The 20,025-nt window shown below is 41.0% G+C and overlaps 2 protein-coding genes and 1 pseudogene across 3 annotated transcripts; 2 read left to right on the plus strand and 1 right to left on the minus strand.

Annotated features, from left to right (window-relative positions):
• Positions 1-1,130: 1,130 nt before the first annotated feature.
• On the minus strand, positions 1,131-5,031 carry LOC106740648 (1,2-dihydroxy-3-keto-5-methylthiopentene dioxygenase-like). The gene is made up of 4 exons (XM_014611896.1): positions 4,887-5,031; positions 2,539-2,655; positions 2,169-2,348; positions 1,131-1,759 (listed from the first exon to the last, which is right to left on the minus strand). The coding sequence occupies exons 1-4, from the start codon at positions 5,007-5,009 to the stop codon at positions 1,625-1,627; spliced, it is 555 nt and encodes a 184-aa protein (XP_014467382.1). The 5' UTR covers positions 5,010-5,031; the 3' UTR covers positions 1,131-1,624.
• Positions 5,023-12,707, plus strand: LOC106740647. 2 transcript variants are annotated; one of them, XM_014611894.1, is made up of 5 exons: positions 5,023-5,176; positions 5,592-5,892; positions 6,655-7,085; positions 7,596-9,564; positions 10,538-12,707. In XM_014611894.1, exons 1-5 carry the CDS (start codon positions 5,154-5,156, stop codon positions 11,027-11,029), a joined length of 3,216 nt encoding a protein of 1,071 aa, XP_014467380.1. In that variant the 5' UTR covers positions 5,023-5,153; the 3' UTR covers positions 11,030-12,707. The 2 variants fall into 2 exon arrangements, with proteins under 2 accessions (XP_014467380.1, XP_014467381.1); XM_014611895.1 differs by lacking the exon at positions 5,023-5,176 and adding an exon at positions 6,433-6,576 and having other exon boundaries at positions 5,830-5,892.
• A 2,136-nt stretch (positions 12,708-14,843) lies between these two features.
• On the plus strand, positions 14,844-19,346 carry LOC106740593 (annotated as a pseudogene).
• Positions 19,347-20,025: the final 679 nt, after the last annotated feature.

Raw genomic sequence — 20,025 nt, forward strand, 5'->3', positions numbered from 1 at the left:
ATATATAAATAACGTGATTATATCTAAGTCCATTGATGATATATATATATATATATATATCGAATTGACGTCGATTGACAAGTTACTAATGACATTTACTGACTGAAAAAGTCGCCTTATTTTTATGTCTTCTTATTATGTCTTCTTATTAGAGGAGGAATTCATCATGAGATAAGAAGATGCCAAAGATAAGGTGGCAGTCTTTTCTCATTTTTAAATAAAATGATCTAACATTAGTTTATTTTATCTCGTTTGTATCAACGAAATTTGGTTGCAAACATTATTTTGTAATTATATATAACTAGTATCAGTGACTAATCGAAATTTAACCTCATATTTATTATATATTAGGTCGAATCGACTATAAATTTCGACCTTTAATAGACTGCTACAATCGATATTGATTCGACATCGATTCGACTTTGATTCGACTTTTCATTTCTGGCTGTGAAATCATATCCATTAGATGTCATTTTGTGACGACAAAAATAGAACTATACAATAGAAAATAAAATTACTTATTATTTAATATCCACTTATCTAGGATTTATCTATTAAAATTGGTGAATTAATGGATTTATCTTTCGATTAGTTTTATAAGGATGAGATTTGAAAGCAATATACGATATTTATATTAACTACAACGAAAGCGAATATGCATCACGTCAAATTGAGATGCTCAAACAGTTAAAAGAAGATTTATACTAACATTTTTATGAAATAACTAATTTGAAAGATCCTAAGTTCGACGATATTATAATTCTTGCAATGTTTTTTACCTATATGATTTATATAAACAGACCATGGAAGAGGTCGATAGAATATGCTTTTGTAAACGAATCGTATATCACACAAAGTATGATATTGATAAAAGACAAAGAACTGAATTGTAAAATTATTCTTGTAGCCATGGCTAATTTTCTAGAATCTAGTTACATTTATTTAAGCTTAAAAACCTTAAGATATATTTACAAAATGCACATAAAATTTTTGATATATATTTCGTATATACAAAGGCGAAGATGAGTTTCCTGCTCCCATCGATATTTTAGTTTTTCTGGGTATTGCAGATGAATCACATACGATAATGGAATTGCACGTATTGTATTTGATTAATTTACGTCAGTTAATCAACTTGAGGGACAATTTCAAATATAGACAGATAGATTTCGAAAAAATAGCAATATATAAGCATAAGTTATTGAAGAAGCTAATGAAAACGGTACCGTTATATATAGACCACGTTACATGGACCTACGAAGTAATGCATTTAGCCGAATACTTTATGTCTTGCGATCACTTTAATAAATTTAAAAATCATCTTTACGCTGCGTCTGTTATGATAAGATTTAACGATGAAGTATGTATGAAGGATAACGCAGAAATATCCACGAAAGATAAGTATCTCCAATATGACTATTTTAAAAGCATTTGTTCTGTTACTGAAATGATTTGGGTGAGATATGGACTTGTTAATCTGTATTTATCAGGAAAACGACTGCAACAAAAGAAAGATAAAAATAATCTTTGTGAAGAAGATAGATAGATAGATAAGACGGAACTTGTTTCTCCGATTCTCTCCAACATGTTTTCACGGAAGCCCATTGTATCGGCACGTAGTTTATTAAACTGGAGGCACTTCGAAGCCCTTCTCCATCCGTGTGAGGTACATCTTCCGGCATTCCATGTTATCGGCCGGTCTGTTGTGCGGCAGCCAAACCGGCTCCCCCACAAAATATCTCTTTGCTTTTACGTAATTCTAAAATGAATGACAAACAAATTATGTTCCACGTGTGTCCCCTATATTTTAAGAAATTATTTGTAATATTTATAAATTATTCGTTTTACAATCTTTTGATTCTTTAAGAATGAAAATATCACATTTTTAAAAACGTCATAAGTAATTTATAGAAAAGTGATATGAATAATTTATAATTTAAAAAACGAAAAAAACTTTAGAGAATCTACTTGATCTTTTTTACTTTAAAGATCGTAAGTCCCGGTCTATAGTAAATGTTTTAAGCCTTAAGAAGTTAACCAATCACAGTCGAATGTAAGGAGAATAATCAATCTGTGATCGATAAATTTTTTAAAGTTTAGGGTTTAAAGCACCTATTGTAGGTGGAGGCTAAGAGAAAGGAATGTATTTGTGAGCATTGAAATCTTACATCAGAGTCCAGAGTAAAACGGTGGTAGATTCCACTCGGTATAATTATCAGATCGCCGGCTTTCACTTCAATTCGAATCCATTGATCGTCCTTATCCCGTACGTCGAAGTAACCTGATCCGTCCAAAACCAGACGGATCTCTTCGTCGGTGTGAAGGTATTCGATATAGAAATTCTTTACCTGAAACGAATAAGTTGAATTTTGAAGAAAACTAATGATTGGAGATATCAGAGATTTGTAAAGCCATCTAAAACATGTGATTATTTCATTTGATATAAAAAAATAATTATTTTATATGTCATGAGAGATGAGAATCGCACACTAACTATAATCATTGAGTTTAACTGGACATTAATTTTATCTTTCGTACCTTCTCGTAATTTTGTAAGCACTCTTTGGAGCACGTTATCTCATCTTCGTATGTATAAGAGCGATCCTGTCGTAATTTTATTAAAATATCATCCTTTTCGTAATTCAGATGATCTACCTGAAAGACAATTATTTTAACATTATAAAAAAGTTTAAAAACTTTCAAAGTTATGTCTGTATAAGATTGTTCCTTATTTTAACAAAAATGAGTCGAATATTTGAATGTAATTGTTTTAAGAGGAACAACACTTTGAAATTCGAGAAAAAGTGTGGTTTTGTGATTATTTTTGAGATGCATACTTTGTTGAATTTTGGCTCAAATTAGACCTTTTAATTTTTAAATAATACAAATCAATAACGGATCAGATCTTATTTTCAAGTCTCTATTCAATGACATGTTTTTATTCTTAAACAGAACGATCTGACGGCAGATTAGATGCATTTCTTTTATACTAGATATATTATTAGGTGAGCAAAAAAGTTCTAAGCTGTTTTTTGTAGAATTCAATCTTTATTCAAAAACAAACAAAAAAATATTAATCAGCGAAATATTCTTCGTTTGCATCAATGACCTTTTGCCATCTTTCTGGTAGCTTGCGAACTCTTTGACGATGGAAGCTCACCGGCTTCGAAGCGATAAAGTCATCAACGCATTTTCGTATCTCTTAAAATCTCACGAAATGTGTATCAGCCAAGTGATGCTGCAGCGACCGGAATGGGTAATAATCGGAAGGCGCCATGTCTGGGCTATACACCGCGTGCGGGAGGAGTTCCCAGCTTAAGATATGGTCCTGAGTGGCTTTCGCAACATGTGGTCGGGCATTGTCATGAAGCAGGATCACTTTACAACTTCCTTGGCCGGTAAATTGCCTCTTTTCTTCCAACGCATCGCTCAAATTGGTCAATTGTTGTTGGTAGTGGTCTGCCGTAATTGTTTTATCCGGTTGTAACAAGTCGTAATACAACACACCTTTCCAATCCCACTAGATGCAGAGCAAAAAACCTTCTTGGCGTGAATATTGGGCTTTGGTGTCTACGTCGAAGGGTTAATCCATGATTTTCTACGCTTAGGGTTATAAAAAATCCACTTTTCATCGCCATGATTTTGTGCAGAAAATCTTTTTTCCGGAAAGCAAAATGAGTGCAGTGTCACGCCGTCGATTTTTGTTGTCTTCAGACAGTTTATGCGGAACCTATCTGCCTTCCTTCTGAACCTTTCCCATTATATGTAAACGTACGAAAATGGCTTGCCGCGTAACCCCAAGCTGTTCTACAGGTTCCTTTTCAGTTTGCGCAGAGTTCATATCTAGCGATGCTTGCAATTCGTCTGTTTAAAACTTTTGAAGGCGTCCAGCACGCGGTTCATCTTCAAGAATGAAATCTCCTTGGCGAAATTTTTAATACCATCTTTTACACGTTGCATGACTTACAGCATACTCTCCATATGCAGCACAAATAATTTCAGTGGCTTCAGCAGCATTTTTCTTCAGACGAAACGCGAAATGGATGGAAAATCGAATATGTTCTTTTGTTATTGCCATCGTGAACATTATTGATTTTTGAAGTTATGTGCATCAAACGCCAAGGCATTTTAGAAGATCAAATGTCAACGCTTTGAAACCGCAAAAGGGTGGGAAGATAAAATTTAAATTGTTGTTTCGGTTGTATGAAATCTGAAGTTTAAAAAATTTTGCTCACCTAATAAAATATTATTTGTGATTAGATCAAATTAACAGAATAGAGGATAACTTTACGTAATCGCAAAAAATAGATCAAATTGAACAAGCTGAAGAGCTTCGATGAAAATTATATTTATATCTCATTATTATATTTTATTTATTAGTAGTATTTTTTTATTATACTTTATTTCACTCATCATTATTAGCAATATTACTATACTTTATATTTTTTTTCAATTATTATCTTTAATTTCATCCAATCACCATTGTTTTCACGACAGTTACAAAACTTGCGTTTTATCGAGCCGAGCGCACATGCATCGGTGTGAAAGGTTCATCTGAAAAGAACAAACCTCGCGTGCGAAAAACACTTCGCCATTGAACGAGCTTTGCCAGTGGTGTTGGGGCGATACAAAGCCGACAGGCTGCCTGCCACTAGAAATGCAGGAAGGAAGGAAGGACGGAAGGAAGGAGCGGGATTGCGACTTGCGATCGGGCACTCAAGGTCAATCAAGAGTCAGTCAGTCATGAGTCACGAGTGTCAAGGGGAAGTCGGCTTTCCAAACCCGGAAAATGACACCATGATCGAGGGAGCCACATGAAATATTGGCGCGATTACGAAAAATTCGCCGACGAATCGGCGAACTTTCCTTCGGGGAGACCGTCTAACCCTAAAATACTCCACGCCTGTCTTTGCGAAGAGCTCGTCCAGCGGCACGAACTCCGCGGGCTTCCGGTGATGCTCCGACCGTTGATCGGCATCGCTGTCGTCCATGTACCAGGCTCGCATCATGATTCTCGAACGAGACACGAGACGTCCGAAACGAACTCGTGCGATCAGCTCGACTCCCTGACTAACCTCTGCGGAACTGCGCGTGGCGCGCGAGATCTGACGTAATCTCCAATAACCGGCCTGGCGGCAGACTCCTCGGCGATAATGCTCGACGATAACGGAAAACGGTGTGTTTATCAACATGTTTTTTTTTTGCTTTGTAGTCGTAGACAGACAAACTTTAAATTTACTTTGCACGTATTTGGAATAGAACGTGGCGAAGAGAGAAAAAGAGAAGTTCCCTCGGATTCATAAGTACAGAGACGTATCGTGGATAAGTTCTTTCTAGTCCATCAGTGCATTAACTTGTCGTTATTAATTGTCAGATCTCTGACCTCATTTCAGTTGAACTGGCTAATACCTTTCACCTTTGTGATAATATAAAAGCTAGCATTGAAGGGCAAAAAATATATTTTTCTCGTAGTTTTCTGGTAGCTTTCTATTAATTCAGCTGAAGAGAACAGATGTATTATTGAGAATGTATGTATGTGTGTTGTTAATCATGTTTTAATCAGCAACTGACAGTCCAATTTATTCCTTCAGCTGTGTCGAGCCAAAGCCTGCCAGTGCGGCTCGTCCAAGCAAAATGGTTGAAATGCAGCAACGCTTCAGCTCATTGCCAGGACTGATTTCGGACATGCAGAAGTTGCTCATGATGAACGATCAGCTATGTGGGCCATTGAAGATTTTCCAGTCACGAGCAACTACAGAGACCTCCAACAGCATCGATCAAATCGTACATGGCATTCTCGAGATATACAACACATGCAACATACTGCCAGTGCACGAGCAGGGAAAGTTCAAGATACATGTCGACCCGAAGACTGATGTACCAGTTATTACAGTAAGTTTTTTTGTCTTTTCTTCAGCGTGCTGATTTTACAGGGTTTGGGAAGTTACTCTTGAAAAGTAACTCGCGTTACTCCCGCTTGTTTTAAAAAATAACTCATCACTGTTATTCAAAAAGTAACAAATCATTACATGATTTCCATTGTTTCCTTCTTCACCAGGTTTCGAAGTTTTCTTTGTTTTTGATTTACTACTACCGATCCTATGTAGATGTCTCTTACATACTACTACAAAGTAACAGTAAATAATGATTATTTTCTTTATTATTACCATTATTGTTACTGGCAGTAACAATAACATAATAATTAACACAAAAATATAAAGTATAAATTAAATGACATGAAAAATGACAAATGAAATTAAGAAAATATTAAATAAATATGAAACGATTTCTACAGAATTAATTCTGTTTAAATTATATTAAATAAATTAATTTAAAAAAAGCGGCGAAGAGAAAAAGTAACATGCAACGGTGATGGTTTTACAAGTGACGCGTTATTTTGCAACTCTGGTGGATTAAACCATGTGTTGTTAGTTTCATTGACAGTTTAATCGTCAGAAACTGAACGAGGGGACTAAAAATGCATAAGTCGACGATCTGCGACCGCTATGGTGCAGAGTCCCTTCGCGAGATATGGCTCACATGTTCACCCCGTAGGTGTCGGAGGCCACTTACGGGGTAGGTCCGTCAGGCAGCAGCGAGAACGGAAGGGAACAATATGGAATATAGTGATAACGATATCCCACTGCTTTCCAGAGTATCCAGGTGATGCTGTTGAACACCAATTTCTCCTCACAATATCGTCTGGCGGAAGATACGTTACACGGTCATCAAGTGGGCTTGTGGCCGATCATGTCGCCGTATCTGTTCATTCAGATAGTCTGGGGCCTACACTGCGAGGAGCTGCTGCCGAGATTCGTGCTTTACGTGCCGCTGGAGCTGTCCATCGAGATCCTCTCCGCGATTATACCATGTTTGGCGCAGCTTGGATTCGAGCGAGCCGTGAATCTCGTGACACAGCTTGTTAATTACATGTACAAATTCATCTACAAACTAGCCGTCACTGGCACGCAGGTAGAGCCGTGCGAAGAATACATGAACCAGTTGCAGGCGAATTTCCAAGAGTTGTTAGACCAGCTGTCCAATCCGAGAGTGACACGTTTGCCCGACCTGTCCGAACAGTTGAGGTAAACGGCTCTCGTCTATTTCCTTAGCGGAACACTGAGGTTCCATAAAGCCTTAACATTATCTGCCCCATCAATACTCACCAGTCTTCTCAATCGTTCGCATTGTCTTTTCATTAAAACCGCAAGAGGTTTCATTGTCAGCATTAAAAACATGATATCGGAAGTTGTTTTTATATTTGCAACATATATAAATAATGCTAATTTTGACTTCAATTATCTCAGCTTCGGTAGAGTCAAATTGTTTCTAATTTTACAGATTTGTAAATTGTGCTTCGATGAATGTTGTTAAAGTTGGAAAAGATTTCTAAGAAAGTAGATTTAAGGACCAACTCTTTACCAAGACTCTATCGAAACTCAGTGTACATTACTGGACGTTATGTTGTCTCACGTTGCTCGATCCCTCCTGGACAATCTGAGATTTTATGCATTCGATTTGGCATTCTCAGAACTACTGGAGCTGCTCGGTTGTTCAAAGATTCTGTGCTAATTCGCATTCCCATTCGTCGGCAGGTACGAGCATCAAGGGATCATTCTGAAGAACATCGTTCGCATGAACAAGCTGTGCGCAACAGAGAGGATAAACGGCGGCGTGCTGGACGGTTGTGAGAAATTCTACGCGCTCACATTCGGCAATGAAATGTACCTGAAACTACCAGCCAAGCAGCTGCAGTCCTGTATCAACGAGATGGACCAGTCTCTGATAACGCTGTTGATAAATCACTTGAAAGAGGTGAATTGCCACATGTACCTCGCCTGGGCTGAGACGGACGACCGTGAGAATTCATTGTTGAGCCTGCAGCGCGCAATTATCACCGAGTGCGTTTACTTCGGGAAAGTCGTACAGACGGACGCGAAGCTGCAGGAGGACCAAGAGCTACGGACGTGTCTGGATCAGCTAATAGGATCGCATAAGCAGCCGCAGCTGACGCTGGAGGAGATCTACAACGGGGTGCAGTCGGGCCAGCTGACAAATCTGAAGGAGCTTCTGCAGCGTTACCAAGAATGGGACGAGTCGACGTTGGAGTTCGTCAATGCGTGGCAATCGCTGCTGCTGACCGAGGATTTCCTGGTGTTATTTCGCTATTTGAAGCACACGTTTTCGGTGAATCGTTACACTCATCAGCAGAAAGTGTATCTCCAGCGCATGGTTATGGAGATAATACTGAAGCGCAGCGTGAGGGACCTCTACGACATCACGCTGTTGTACATACTGCACCATTACCATGACCATTTCCTGATGAATCTGTACGATCTGTACGATCTGCACGGCTTCTACCGGCTGATGCAACAGTCGACGTGGGACAACTTAGTCTTCCTTAAGAGCCTGTTGATACACATGCTGCATAGTCCCAAACATGTGTTGACGGCTCTGATCCACACGGCCGTCGACGTCAGCAACAGTTACATGTGCACGCCGAAGCAACTTTTGATATTGCGGCCCTTCCTGTGCATAAAGATGCCGAACGATACGACATTATTGACGGAGATACTGTATCAGATGTGCATGGACGCACATCCTTGGGAGCCGAGGAAGTACGTGAGCCTGATCGTTACGATGTTGAAGGTCTCTGTCACCTCGCCGGAGGACATCCTGATCAACGTGTGCATCCGTTACCTGATGGAGATGCCGTACGACTGCAACGTTATGTGCATCCTCACGATTACTTGCAAGATCATCGATACTTACAGCTTAAAGGCCGGCGTGATGGAGTTGTGCCTGGTAGTGACGCGTAAGATCAGTAACTGGCGCAAGTGCGAGCCGACGAAGAAGCGTGAGAAGGTGAACGAGCTGGTGTCGCAGCTGCTGCGCGTGCTGAGGAAATGCGTGGGGAAGCAGCACCTCATGACTGTCGAGCAGAAGCGGCTGGTGTTGAACACCCTGTTGCCACACATCGAGCCGCTCGACAAGGCCGCTTTCCGACCTCTCCTGTACATGATGCAGAGGAACGTTCTCACCATCGTCGACGATTACGCGCGACGCTGCCACTCGGTGCGCGCGAAGTACAAACTGGCCCGCCGCGAGCACAGCGACATCTGGCACTTCTTGGGCAACATACAGCTGAAGAAGCAAGATTTCATCCGGCACATGCTACTGCACGCCACCGACGCGGAGTTCAGGACGAACTGCTTGGATATCACGACCAAGTACTGGTTCTTCTTCGGATGGCTCGATGAATTCGATGCTTACGACAACGTCACGCGCATCACCATGGAGGCGATACGCATCACGATCGAGTACCCAGAAGAGATGCCGTGCGACGGCTTCTCCACGCTTTTGTCAAACTGCATGCGTTTCACCCAGGTGTTCGCGGAGCATCCGAAAGCCAAGGGTCAGGCGGAAAGGATCCTGCGAGTCCTGCTGAACAATATGCATTTTGTCCTCCGCAGCACGAGGCTCACGCAACGTTGGAAGGCATTCGATGTCCTTATCAAAGAACTTGAGCTCGTCATGACTTCGAAGACAACGTCTTTGTTGGCGGTAAGGGTAGAGGCATGCGGATATATTTCGAGAAATGAAAACTCAACAAAGTTTGATAAGGTTGGAGGCGACGAATTGCAAGGCATTCTTTCGAAATTTAATTTTCCAGGAATATTGTTGGAAGCGTGCAATTGTCACATACGAAACGTCGCGATACTGAAACCAATACAACATAATACATCGAAAGACCGTATATTTGTATAATATTAATCTATAATACTCATTATTATTATTCCATAATAATACTATGCGTTATTATAATTATTTTAAATTATGTGATTTTATAATTTTTCGGGTCAATGCTCCCAATATCTTGGGAATATTTATTTTAGAAGACTATCTCGGTATGCTGACTTCGGGTTTGTCTTTTTAGAATGTTCACTCACTTTCAAATTTCGGAAGAGAGAGGGAAGAGGTATACGCTTTTTTCCCTTTTAATAATCGGAATAATGCAACGTGATCGACGGATAAACGGAATCGAGCGCATTCGGCCGCCCAGAGTCCTTCAAGTAAAAGTCTGGACATATCCGATTTTTTAATCAAAAATTAGTGTCTACTTTATCATTAGAATGTCTATTTATGTGAGTATTTACAATACATCGAGTTCAGACATTTTTCTTTATAATATATGTGATTCAATCTTATATATATATAATACTATTTATAAAAATAGGTTTTTAGTTTTTAAAACATTAATTTTTTCATTATTTTATTATTACTCGTGTTCCCCACCTTAGAATAACATTTAGCTATAAATTCTTATTAGGTTCATAGTTAAATCCCTTTATTTGGCAATCCTCGGCTCTGCATTTTCTTCATCAAGTAAGAAACTATATTAATTAATAAGAAATCGAAGACGTCCAGACTCTTGTGTGAAGGACTCTGATGTCGCTGGGTACAATGCATATAATAATGTTAATTTTATAAGATCGCATAGAATTAACATTGCGTATATAAACAATGATATTTTTAGGATTTCTTGAACGAAGTTGCCAAGTTCATCAAGGACATGATCTGCTGCATGAACGACAACCAGATTGACAACGGCTGGATGAACGACAATCAGACGAGCGACAACCAAATAAGCGACAACCAGATGAGTGACAATCAGATGAGCTACAACCAGATAAGTGATAACCAGATGAACGACGACCAGATGAGCGATAACCAAATGGACGAGGACCAGATGAGCGATAACCAGATGAACGACGACCAGATGAGCGATAACCAGATGAACGACGACCAGATGAGCGATAACCAGATGAACGACGACCAAACAACCATGAATAATGCGGCCTACGAAATTAATTTACCTAATAAAGATACTTACGGTATGTTCGATTCTTACAAGTTCATATGCGGTTGTTTTTCGGTACCAGGCACGGAGAACCATCAATTCATCGCAAAGCTGGAGGAAATAATGTTCACAGAGGACTACTGTTGTCTCAATTCTCATCCGCTTTAGTTAGAAGACTATGATCGCTGCAACTCATATGTGAAGTCCCGATGATATGATGATCTCATGATCGATCATTCGACGCGTTGGTAGACACGATTCGGACTCGGACGTACGCTTCAAATAGTATCAATATCATCCGCTCCTCCCACGGTTCGTGGATTTTCGGACACGCATCGTTCGGAAAAGAAAATCGTACTGAAATCCGAATACCGTGACGATTTGTCAAAATTTGGAAACGTTGTCCAAAAAAGTTACAATGTCAGAATCAGTACAATAAGATATTACGTCACGGAACATATCAACGTCTGATATTTTCGATTTTCAAGTGTCTAGACACGCTTCATTATTTATCTTCCGACTTATTATCGAGGAATTATTTATTTTTCTACGAGAGTCACGTTTTTTTAAGTACAACACGTAGTAGAAAAATGAATAAAAATCTACATAGAAATACAGTATAAGAGGGAAAAAGAGAGAAATGTTATTTTGGGAAGGCTGTGCTGTCAGCAGGCTGTATCGTTAGACAAGTTTCTTGATAAGAATGTCTAACGCTTTCTATCGTTGCGTGAGCCTCGTGCTCCGGTGGACAAAGTACATATTATTCAGCAGGATTCGCAGGATCCTGTCCGCCTGACACTGGCTTTCGGTTGCGCCGCGAACACCTGATTTTTCGGAATAATCACATATTTCCGATATTTTGAAAAAATATTTCAATATGTCGAAGAACGTCCCAATATTTCGGAAGATATCTCTAATATTTTGAAAATATTTTAATATTTTGAAGATACTCTAATATTAGAAATATATTGTTTCCAAGTATTTTTCTGCATTTTGCAAGATTGTCGCGGATCATCTCGATTTTGGGATTATAATTTTCCGGGAATAATCCCACTTATCGAACTTCGAGCTTCGGATTTTTCAGGACGATACGTGTCCACCGTATTCTTTCGCGTATTCTTTCCTCGGGGGAGAATCCACAAAAATGGTTAAACGAACGTACAGGTCTAAATGATCTCCAGTTATTATTTCTCTCGCAAAATGTAGACGAATATTTTCCACCACCAGCGTAGTGATCGACGATTTTTTTCGAAGTATATTTCGAAACCTCGCGGGTTGCATACAAAGTGAGTCAACGTCAAGACGTTACGAAGTGCTCGCCAAAACGATTCCTACGATGCTGAATTCAGGTTGATACCGACAGCATTTGGAACGTATACTCGATCGTTTAACAGGTTCCCCGCTATTTTTTACCGAATCGCGATTATGTTAACGAAATTTCTTCATCTACCTCCTAGCAATTAGTTAGAATATATCATAGTGTCAAGAATTAAATTATACACACATAAATGAGCAATGACGGATATCTTCGAAAACTGTGAAGATATTTGCACGAGGAGTCGAATTTTTATTTATTGAAAATACAAACTATACGGCCTTACGTTCACGCTGATGAATTCGCCTGTATCGAGCGGAGGTCGTACTGATTGCATTTTCAGCTCATTAGACCCCCGCCTGTGTCGCGTGGAATCCTCGTCTTGCAAAAAGATATGTTCGTGCAGAAACCCGACGTGTCGTCGCGCGGTTTTCCGCATACACAGACGAACGCATATGCGACAGAGAAAGTGAATGTAGAGACGAATAAGAAACGCGAAATGAAATATAAAAAGGATTTATTTGAAACGTATATGTGTGAGCGTTATACCTATATGTATAGTCTCCTCCTTAATCACAAGAATTAAGTTCCTTTTTTTCTTTTTTATCGACATCGTAGAAACCAAATTACAACTACCTAATTAGCACGATACTTTACAACACGAGAATATTATGCTCCGTACAACCTGTGTTTATAAAAAAACGTTAACGTAAACTGTTTCATTGTCCTTTTTTCTGTAAACGCGGCGAAATCAATTCGGTGCGAAACGTAACCACGCGAGATCGTTATTCGAGGCGGAATCATATTATCCGTATCTTTCGTTTCGTTTTTACTTTTCAAATCCTACTAACGCTTTCTTCTCTCTCTCTCTCTCTCTCTCTCTCTCTCTCTCTCTCTCTCTCTACTCGAGACCACGAGAGAAATGTCAATGTTCTAAAATACGACACCAAGAGAGAGTGATATCTCGAAATAACAATACCCCGAGACACGTAATTTGCCGTTTGTAGCGCTAAGCAATTAATAACAAACAACGAAATTAATAAATGACGATATTAAACGAGGAGAAAGTGATAAAATTAATTATCTCGTTGAAGTCACATTTTCACAAAATTGACAAGACACGACTCAACATGCTTAAAGAAATTATTCTTGAAGAGTTGTAGAAAATGAAACGAATGTTACTCCGAGCTCGTGTTTTCATCAGAAAAGAATTTCAGGCAGCGATATCACCGCATCCAAATTCACAGGTGTGTCTCAGTATCAAATTATTAGAGCAGTGGTATGCAGCTAATACTTCGCCGAGGGTCATAGCCCACAGAAAAATGTGGGCGACCAATCACAATCGAGTATTACCGAGATTGCAATGTGCGAAAGTCTGAGACTGGTCGCGACTCGTTTGTCGCTCCTATTTCGCTAATTCCGTTTTTTCGTGTGTATCGCCCTGAAAAGGTGACCTCCACTGGACTTCGATCGAATCAATCGACAAGCAGCCGGAAGAATTGTCAATCTCCACATCTGTACGCTTTGCCGTCCGACGACGATGATCGAAAGACTAACAATTCCTATTTATCTTAGCGGAACGCAGCAGGCGTACTTGGCTGACAAGGCGATGCGAATCGCGTCGATCGGACAGATAGAAGCCCGGTGAAAGTCACCCTTCGTCCGTTTTCACGCAGGATCGTGTCGAGAATCGGTACGACGATCAGGATGACGATCGGCTTTTGCTCGTTCGTCTCACAGACGGATAATCTAACGTGCCCTTTCCGTGCGACAGCGCCGAAATAGCCGCTCGTTATAATGGTTAGTGGATAAGTGAAGTGAGAAAAGCGGAGAGAAAGTCAGGTAAAGAAAAAAATGTGCACCAAAATTGCGATTCGTGCTGTTCCTTTTTTTCTATTCTCTTCACAAGATAATTGTCAGATGGGCAGCACCAGATTGGGACGCAGCGCATTTTAAAAAAGAAATTTTTCATCGAATTGGACAAAACGAAAAAAAGAGCGAAAGAAAGGGAGGAGGAAAACTCACGATCTGCGAGCACCTCGAGACGCAATTCGGCCATGACTAGATTCTCATGTGCTGGTATATCGAGGTAAAAGCGTGCCGAATCGCTCCATCGCTTCTATCCGTCGACTTGCGATTCGTCCGAACCGAAAGCAAGCAAACGAGCGAGCAAGAAAGAAAAAAAACGAAACAACGAATTAGTATTATGGAACGGAGATCTCTCTCTCTCTCTCTCTCTCTCTCTCTCTCTCTCTCTCTGAGGAAAAATCAGCAACGTGAATTTCCGCGTCGCGAATGGCCGAGAAATTAAATTCTAGCAGCGCCGCCCATCTGATCGATCTTCCTCCTTTTTTTTCTTCGAATTGGACGGAACGCACTTTTCTTCCTTTTTTTTGCGAACGGATTAATAAAAAAAGGAAGAAAAAAAAATGTCCGTGATCTGTTACAATGCACATCTCTCTCTCTCTCTCTGTCTCTCGCCACCGAAATAGTCACACTGTGTCGCTGTCGTCCTCTCTCCTTACGAAAGTGTCAAGATATACTCGTATGTATATATCGCAGTACACACACGTGTGTACGTATGCACATATATATATACATATTGCGACGGTATATATGTACAAGATTCTTCAGATTGTAAAAAATATAACGTACTTCGTACTCAATATCAATGCGACGCAGGTAGTGGTACTGAAAGTCCGATATACAAATATTTAAATCGTGGTGTTAAACTTGCTCTCTTTTCCGGGTGTTTTTTCTCTTTTTTTTTTCTTTTTCATCTTCTTGCAGTTCGTGAGACCGACGTCGACGCACGACGTCGTTTGCATGACAAATGGCGCACGTGCGCTCTTTCTCTCTCTCTCTCTTTCTCTCCGCCTCTCTCTGTAATCGCAAATTGTTCATACATACGATATATGTCGCATGCATTTTTGTCCGCGAGTTGCATTTTTCTTCGCAAGCTTTCGACACATGGTGGAAGATAAGCGATTCCGCGCCGCTCCTTCGCGTACGCTTCAGCGGAGTAGAGAGGGCTGGGAGGAGAAGAAGAGGAACAATTCCTTGTCCTCAAGTGATGTACACGTGATGTATACGAGAGATTGTCACGGATTATTTCATATCATTTCCAATTTAAATTCTTTGCCTTCGCGAGAGACGTTAGACTGTTTATGTTTGTTATACTGTCTCTTACATTGTTCGTCTCCTTCGAGAAGATTCTCGAAGTACATAATTGTTGACAATCGCTGCCTATATCGCTACCGACAGCGGCTCTCGATAAGGTGAGCTGGCATTTGTCCTTCAACGAACATCGACATCGTGTGTTGTTAATTATGTTTTAATCGACAACTGGCAGCCCAATTTATTCCTTCAGCTGCGTCGAGCCAAAGTCCGCCAGTGGGACTCGTCCGAACGTAATGGTTGAAATGCAGAAACGCTTCAGCTCATTGCCAGGACTGATTTCGAGCATACAGAAGTTGCTCATGATGAACGATCAGCTGCGTGGGCCATTGAAGACTTTCCTGTCACGAGCAACTGCAGAGACCTCCAACAGGATGGCACCATCGAGATATACGACTCGTGCAACATACTGCCAGTGCACGAGCAGGGAAATCTAAGATACATGTCGACCCGAAGACTGATGTACCAGTTATTACGGTAAGTTCTTTCGTCGTTTTTTCGGCACGCTGATTTTACAAGGTTTAGGAAGTTACTCTTGAAAAGTAACTCGCGTTATTTTTGCTCATTTTGAAAAATAACTCGTCACTGTTACCCAAAAAGTAACAAATTGTTACATGATTTCCATTGTTTTCTTCTTCACAAAGTTCCGAAGATTTCTTTGTTTTCGATTTACTACTACCGACCCTATGTAGATGCGTCTTACATATTACAAAGTAACAGTAAATAATGATTATTTTCTTTATTGTTACCATTATTGTCACTGGCAGTAACAATAACATAATAATCAACAAAATAATATAAAGTAGAAATTAAATGACATGAAAAATAACATATAAACTAAGAAAATATTAAATAAATATGAAATGATTTTTATTGAATTAATTCTGTTTAAATTGTATTAAATAAATTAATAAAAAAAAGCTCCGAAGAGGAAAAGTAACATGCAGTGGTAGTGGTTTTACAGGTGACGCGTTATTTTGCAACTCTGGTTAATTAATCCGTGTGTTGTTACTTTCATTGACAGTTTAATCGTCAGAAACTGAACGAGGGGACTAAAAATGCATAAGTCGACGACCTGCGACCGCTATGGTGCAAAGTCCCTTCGCGAGATATGGCTCACATGTTCACCCCGTAGATGTCGGAGGCCACTTATGGGGTAGGTCCGTCAGGCAGCAGCGAAAACGGAAGGAAACAATATGGAATATAGTGATAACGATGTCCCACTGCTTTCCAGAGTATCCAGGTGATGCTGTTGAACACCAATTTCTCCTCACAATATCGTCTGGCGGAAGATACGTTACACGGTCATCAAGTGGGCTTGTGGCCGATCATGTCGCCGTATCTGTTCATTCAGATAGTCTGGGGCCTACACTGCGAGGAGCTGCTGCCGAGATTCGTGCTTTACGTGCCGCTGGAGCTGTCCATCGAGATCCTCTCCGCGATTATACCATGTTTGGCGCAGCTTGGATTCGAGCGAGCCGTGAATCTCGTGACACAGCTTGTTAATTACATGTACAAATTCATCTACAAACTAGCCGTCACTGGCACGCAGGTAGAGCCGTGCGAAGAATACATGAACCAGTTGCAGGCGAATTTCCAAGAGTTGTTAGACCAGCTGTCCAATCCGAGAGTGACACGTTTGCCCGACCTGTCCGAACAGTTGAGGTAAACGGCTCTCGTCTATTTCCTTAGCGGAACACTGAGGTTCCATAAAGCCTTAACATTATCTGCCCCATCAATACTCACCAGTCTTCTCAATCGTTCGCATTGTCTTTTCATTAAAACCGCAAGAGGTTTCATTGTCAGCATTAAAAACATGATATCGGAAGTTGTTTTTATATTTGCAATTTATATAAATAATGCTAATTTTGACTTCAATTATCTCAGCTTCGGTAGAGTCAAACTGTTTTTAATTTTACAGATTTGTAAATTGTGTTTCGATGAATGTTTTTAAAGTTGGAAAAGATTTCTAAGAAAGTAGATTTTCGGACCAACTCTCTACCAAGACTCTATCGAAGCTCAGTGTACATTACTGGATGTTATGTTGGCTCACGTAGCTCGAAACATCCTGGACAATCTGAGATTTTATGCATTCGACACGGCATTCTCAGAACTGCTGGAGCTGCAAGGCTGTTCAAAGGTTCTGTACTAATTCGCATTCCTATTTGTCGTCAGGAACGAGCATCAAGGGATTAATCTGAAGACCATGGTTCGCATGAACAAGCTGTGCGCAACGGAGAGGATAAACGTCGGCATGCCAAACGGCTGTGAGGAATTTTACACGCTCACATCTGGCAATGAAGCGTGTCTGAAACTACCAGCCAAGCTGCTCAATCCTCTATCAATGCGATGGACAAGTATCTGATAACGCTGTTGATAAATCACTTGCAGGAGGTGAATTGCCACATGTACCTCGCCTGAGCCGAAGCAGACGATCGTGAGAATTCGTTGTTGAGCTTGCAACGCGCCATCATCACCGAGTACCGAGTTTACTTCGGGAAAGTTGTACAGATGGACGCAAAGCTGCGAGAGAACCAAAAGCTACGGACGTGTCTGGATCAGCTAATAGGGTCGCATATGCAGTCGCAGCTGACGTTGGAGGAGATCTACAACGGGGTGTAGTCGGGCCAGCTGACGAGTCTGAAGGACCTGCAGCAGCATTACCCAGAATGGGACGACTCAACGTTGGATTTTCTCAACGCGTGGCATACGCTGCTGACCGAGGATTTCCTGGTGTTCTTTCGCTATCTGAAGCACACGTTTTCGATGATGCGGCATACTCATCAGCAGAAGCTGTATCTCCAGCGCATGGTTATGGAGATAATACTGAAGTACAGCGTGAGGAACCTCTACAACATCACGCTATTGTACATACTGCACCACTACCATGACCATTTCCTAATGAATCTGTACGATCTGCACGGCTTCCACAGGCTGATGCAACAAGCGACGTGGGACCACTTGGTCTTCCTTAAAAGCCTGTTGATACACATGCTGCACAGTCCCAAACGAGTGTTGACGGTTCTGATCCACATGGCCGTCGACGTCACCGACAGTTACATGTGCATACCGAAGCAATTCTTCATATTGCGGCCTTTCCTGTGCATGAAGATGCCGGACGATATGTTACAATTAGAGAGGAGATACTGTATCAGATGTGCACGGACGCGTATCCTTGGGATCCGAGGAAGTACGTGAGCCTGATCGTTACGACGTTCCTTACCTCGCCGGAGGCCATCCTGATCAACTTGTGCATCCGTTACCTGATGGAGATACCGTACGACTGCAACGTATTGTGCATCCTCACGATTACCTGCAAGCACATCGACACCTACAGCCTCAAGGCCAGCGTGGTGGAGCTGTGCCTGGTAGTGATGCGCAAGATCAGTAACTGGCGCAAGTGCGAGCCGACGAAGAAGCGTGAGGAAGTGAACGAGGTGGTGTTGAAGCTGCTGCACGTGCTGAGAAAATGCGTGGAGAAGCGGCACCTCATGACCGTCGTGCAGAAGCGGCTGCTGTTGGACACCCCGTTCACCACACCACACATCGAGCCGCCTAATAAGGCCGCCTTCTAGCCTCTCCTCGTACCTGGTGCAGGCCAATGTTCTCATCATCGTCAACGATTACGCACGACGTTGCCACTCGATGCGCGCGAAGCACAAACTGGCCCGCCGGGAGCACACCAATATCTACCACTTCTTGAGCGACATACAGCTGAAGAAGCAGGATTTCATCCGGCATATGCTACTACACGCCACCAACGCGGAGTTCAGGACGAACTGCTTGGATATCACGATCAAGTGCTGGTTCTTTTTCGGATGGCTCGACGAATTGGATGCTTACCACAACGTCACGCGCATCACCATGGAGGCGATACGCATCACGATTGAGTACCCGGAAGACATGCTGTGCGACAGCTTCTTCACGCTGTCGTCAAACTGCATGCGTTCATCTAGGTGTTCGCAGAGCAACCGAAAGCCGAATGTCAGGTGAACAGAATCCTGCAAGTCCTGCTGTATAATATGTACATTGCCCTCCTGAGCACGAAGCTCACGCAACGGTGGAAGGCGTACGACATCCTTATCAAGGAACTTGAGCTCGCCATGACTTCGAAGACAACGTTTTTGTTGGCGATAAGGGTAGAGGCACGCAGGATATATTTCGAGATATGAAAACTCAACAAAGTTCGATACGGTCGGAGGCGACAAATTGCGAAGCAAGGTCTCGGTATCTGGACTTCAGGACTTTTTAGAATGATCACTTACTTTCAAATTTTGGGAGAAGTTGGGAAGAGGTATATGCTTTTCTTCTTTTTCTCGGAACAATGCAAGCTGATCGACGGGTAAACGGAATCGAGCGCATTCGGCCGCCCAGAGTCCTTCAAGTAAAAGTCTGAACATCTCCAATTTTTTAATAAAAAATTGTATCTACTTTATCACTAGAATGTCTATTTACGTAGGTATTTACAATACATCGAGTTCAGACATTTTTCTTTAAAATATATGTGATTCAATCTTGTATATATATAAAATACTATCTATAAAAATAGGTTTTTTATTTTTTTAAACATTAATTTTTTCATTATTTTATTATTACTCGTGTTCCCCACCTTAGAATGACATTTAGCTACAAATTCTTACTAGGTTCATAGTTAAATCCCTTTATTTGGCAA

This window comes from Dinoponera quadriceps, unplaced genomic scaffold (genome assembly GCF_001313825.1).
Source record: "Dinoponera quadriceps isolate SergipeBrazil2010 unplaced genomic scaffold, ASM131382v1 scaffold278, whole genome shotgun sequence".
Classification (NCBI taxonomy): Eukaryota; Metazoa; Arthropoda; class Insecta; order Hymenoptera; family Formicidae; genus Dinoponera; species Dinoponera quadriceps.

Excerpts from the sequence above, each read along its gene's own strand:
- LOC106740648 (XM_014611896.1), bottom strand. The coding sequence starts at position 5,009 with ATGATGCGAGCCTGGTACATGGACGACAGCGATGCCGATCAACGGTCG. Across the intron at positions 2,656-4,886 it reads CAGGCGTGGAGTATTTTAGG|GTAGATCATCTGAATTACGA; the intron begins GTTAGACGGTCT and ends ATTGTCTTTCAG. Across the intron at positions 1,760-2,168 it reads GTTTTACTCTGGACTCTGAT|AATTACGTAAAAGCAAAGAG; the intron begins GTAAGATTTCAA and ends CATTCATTTTAG.
- LOC106740647 (XM_014611894.1), top strand. The coding sequence starts at position 5,154 with ATGCTCGACGATAACGGAAAACG. Across the intron at positions 5,177-5,591 it reads CTCGACGATAACGGAAAACG|CTGTGTCGAGCCAAAGCCTG; the intron begins GTGTGTTTATCA and ends TTATTCCTTCAG. Across the intron at positions 9,565-10,537 it reads AGACAACGTCTTTGTTGGCG|GATTTCTTGAACGAAGTTGC; the intron begins GTAAGGGTAGAG and ends TGATATTTTTAG.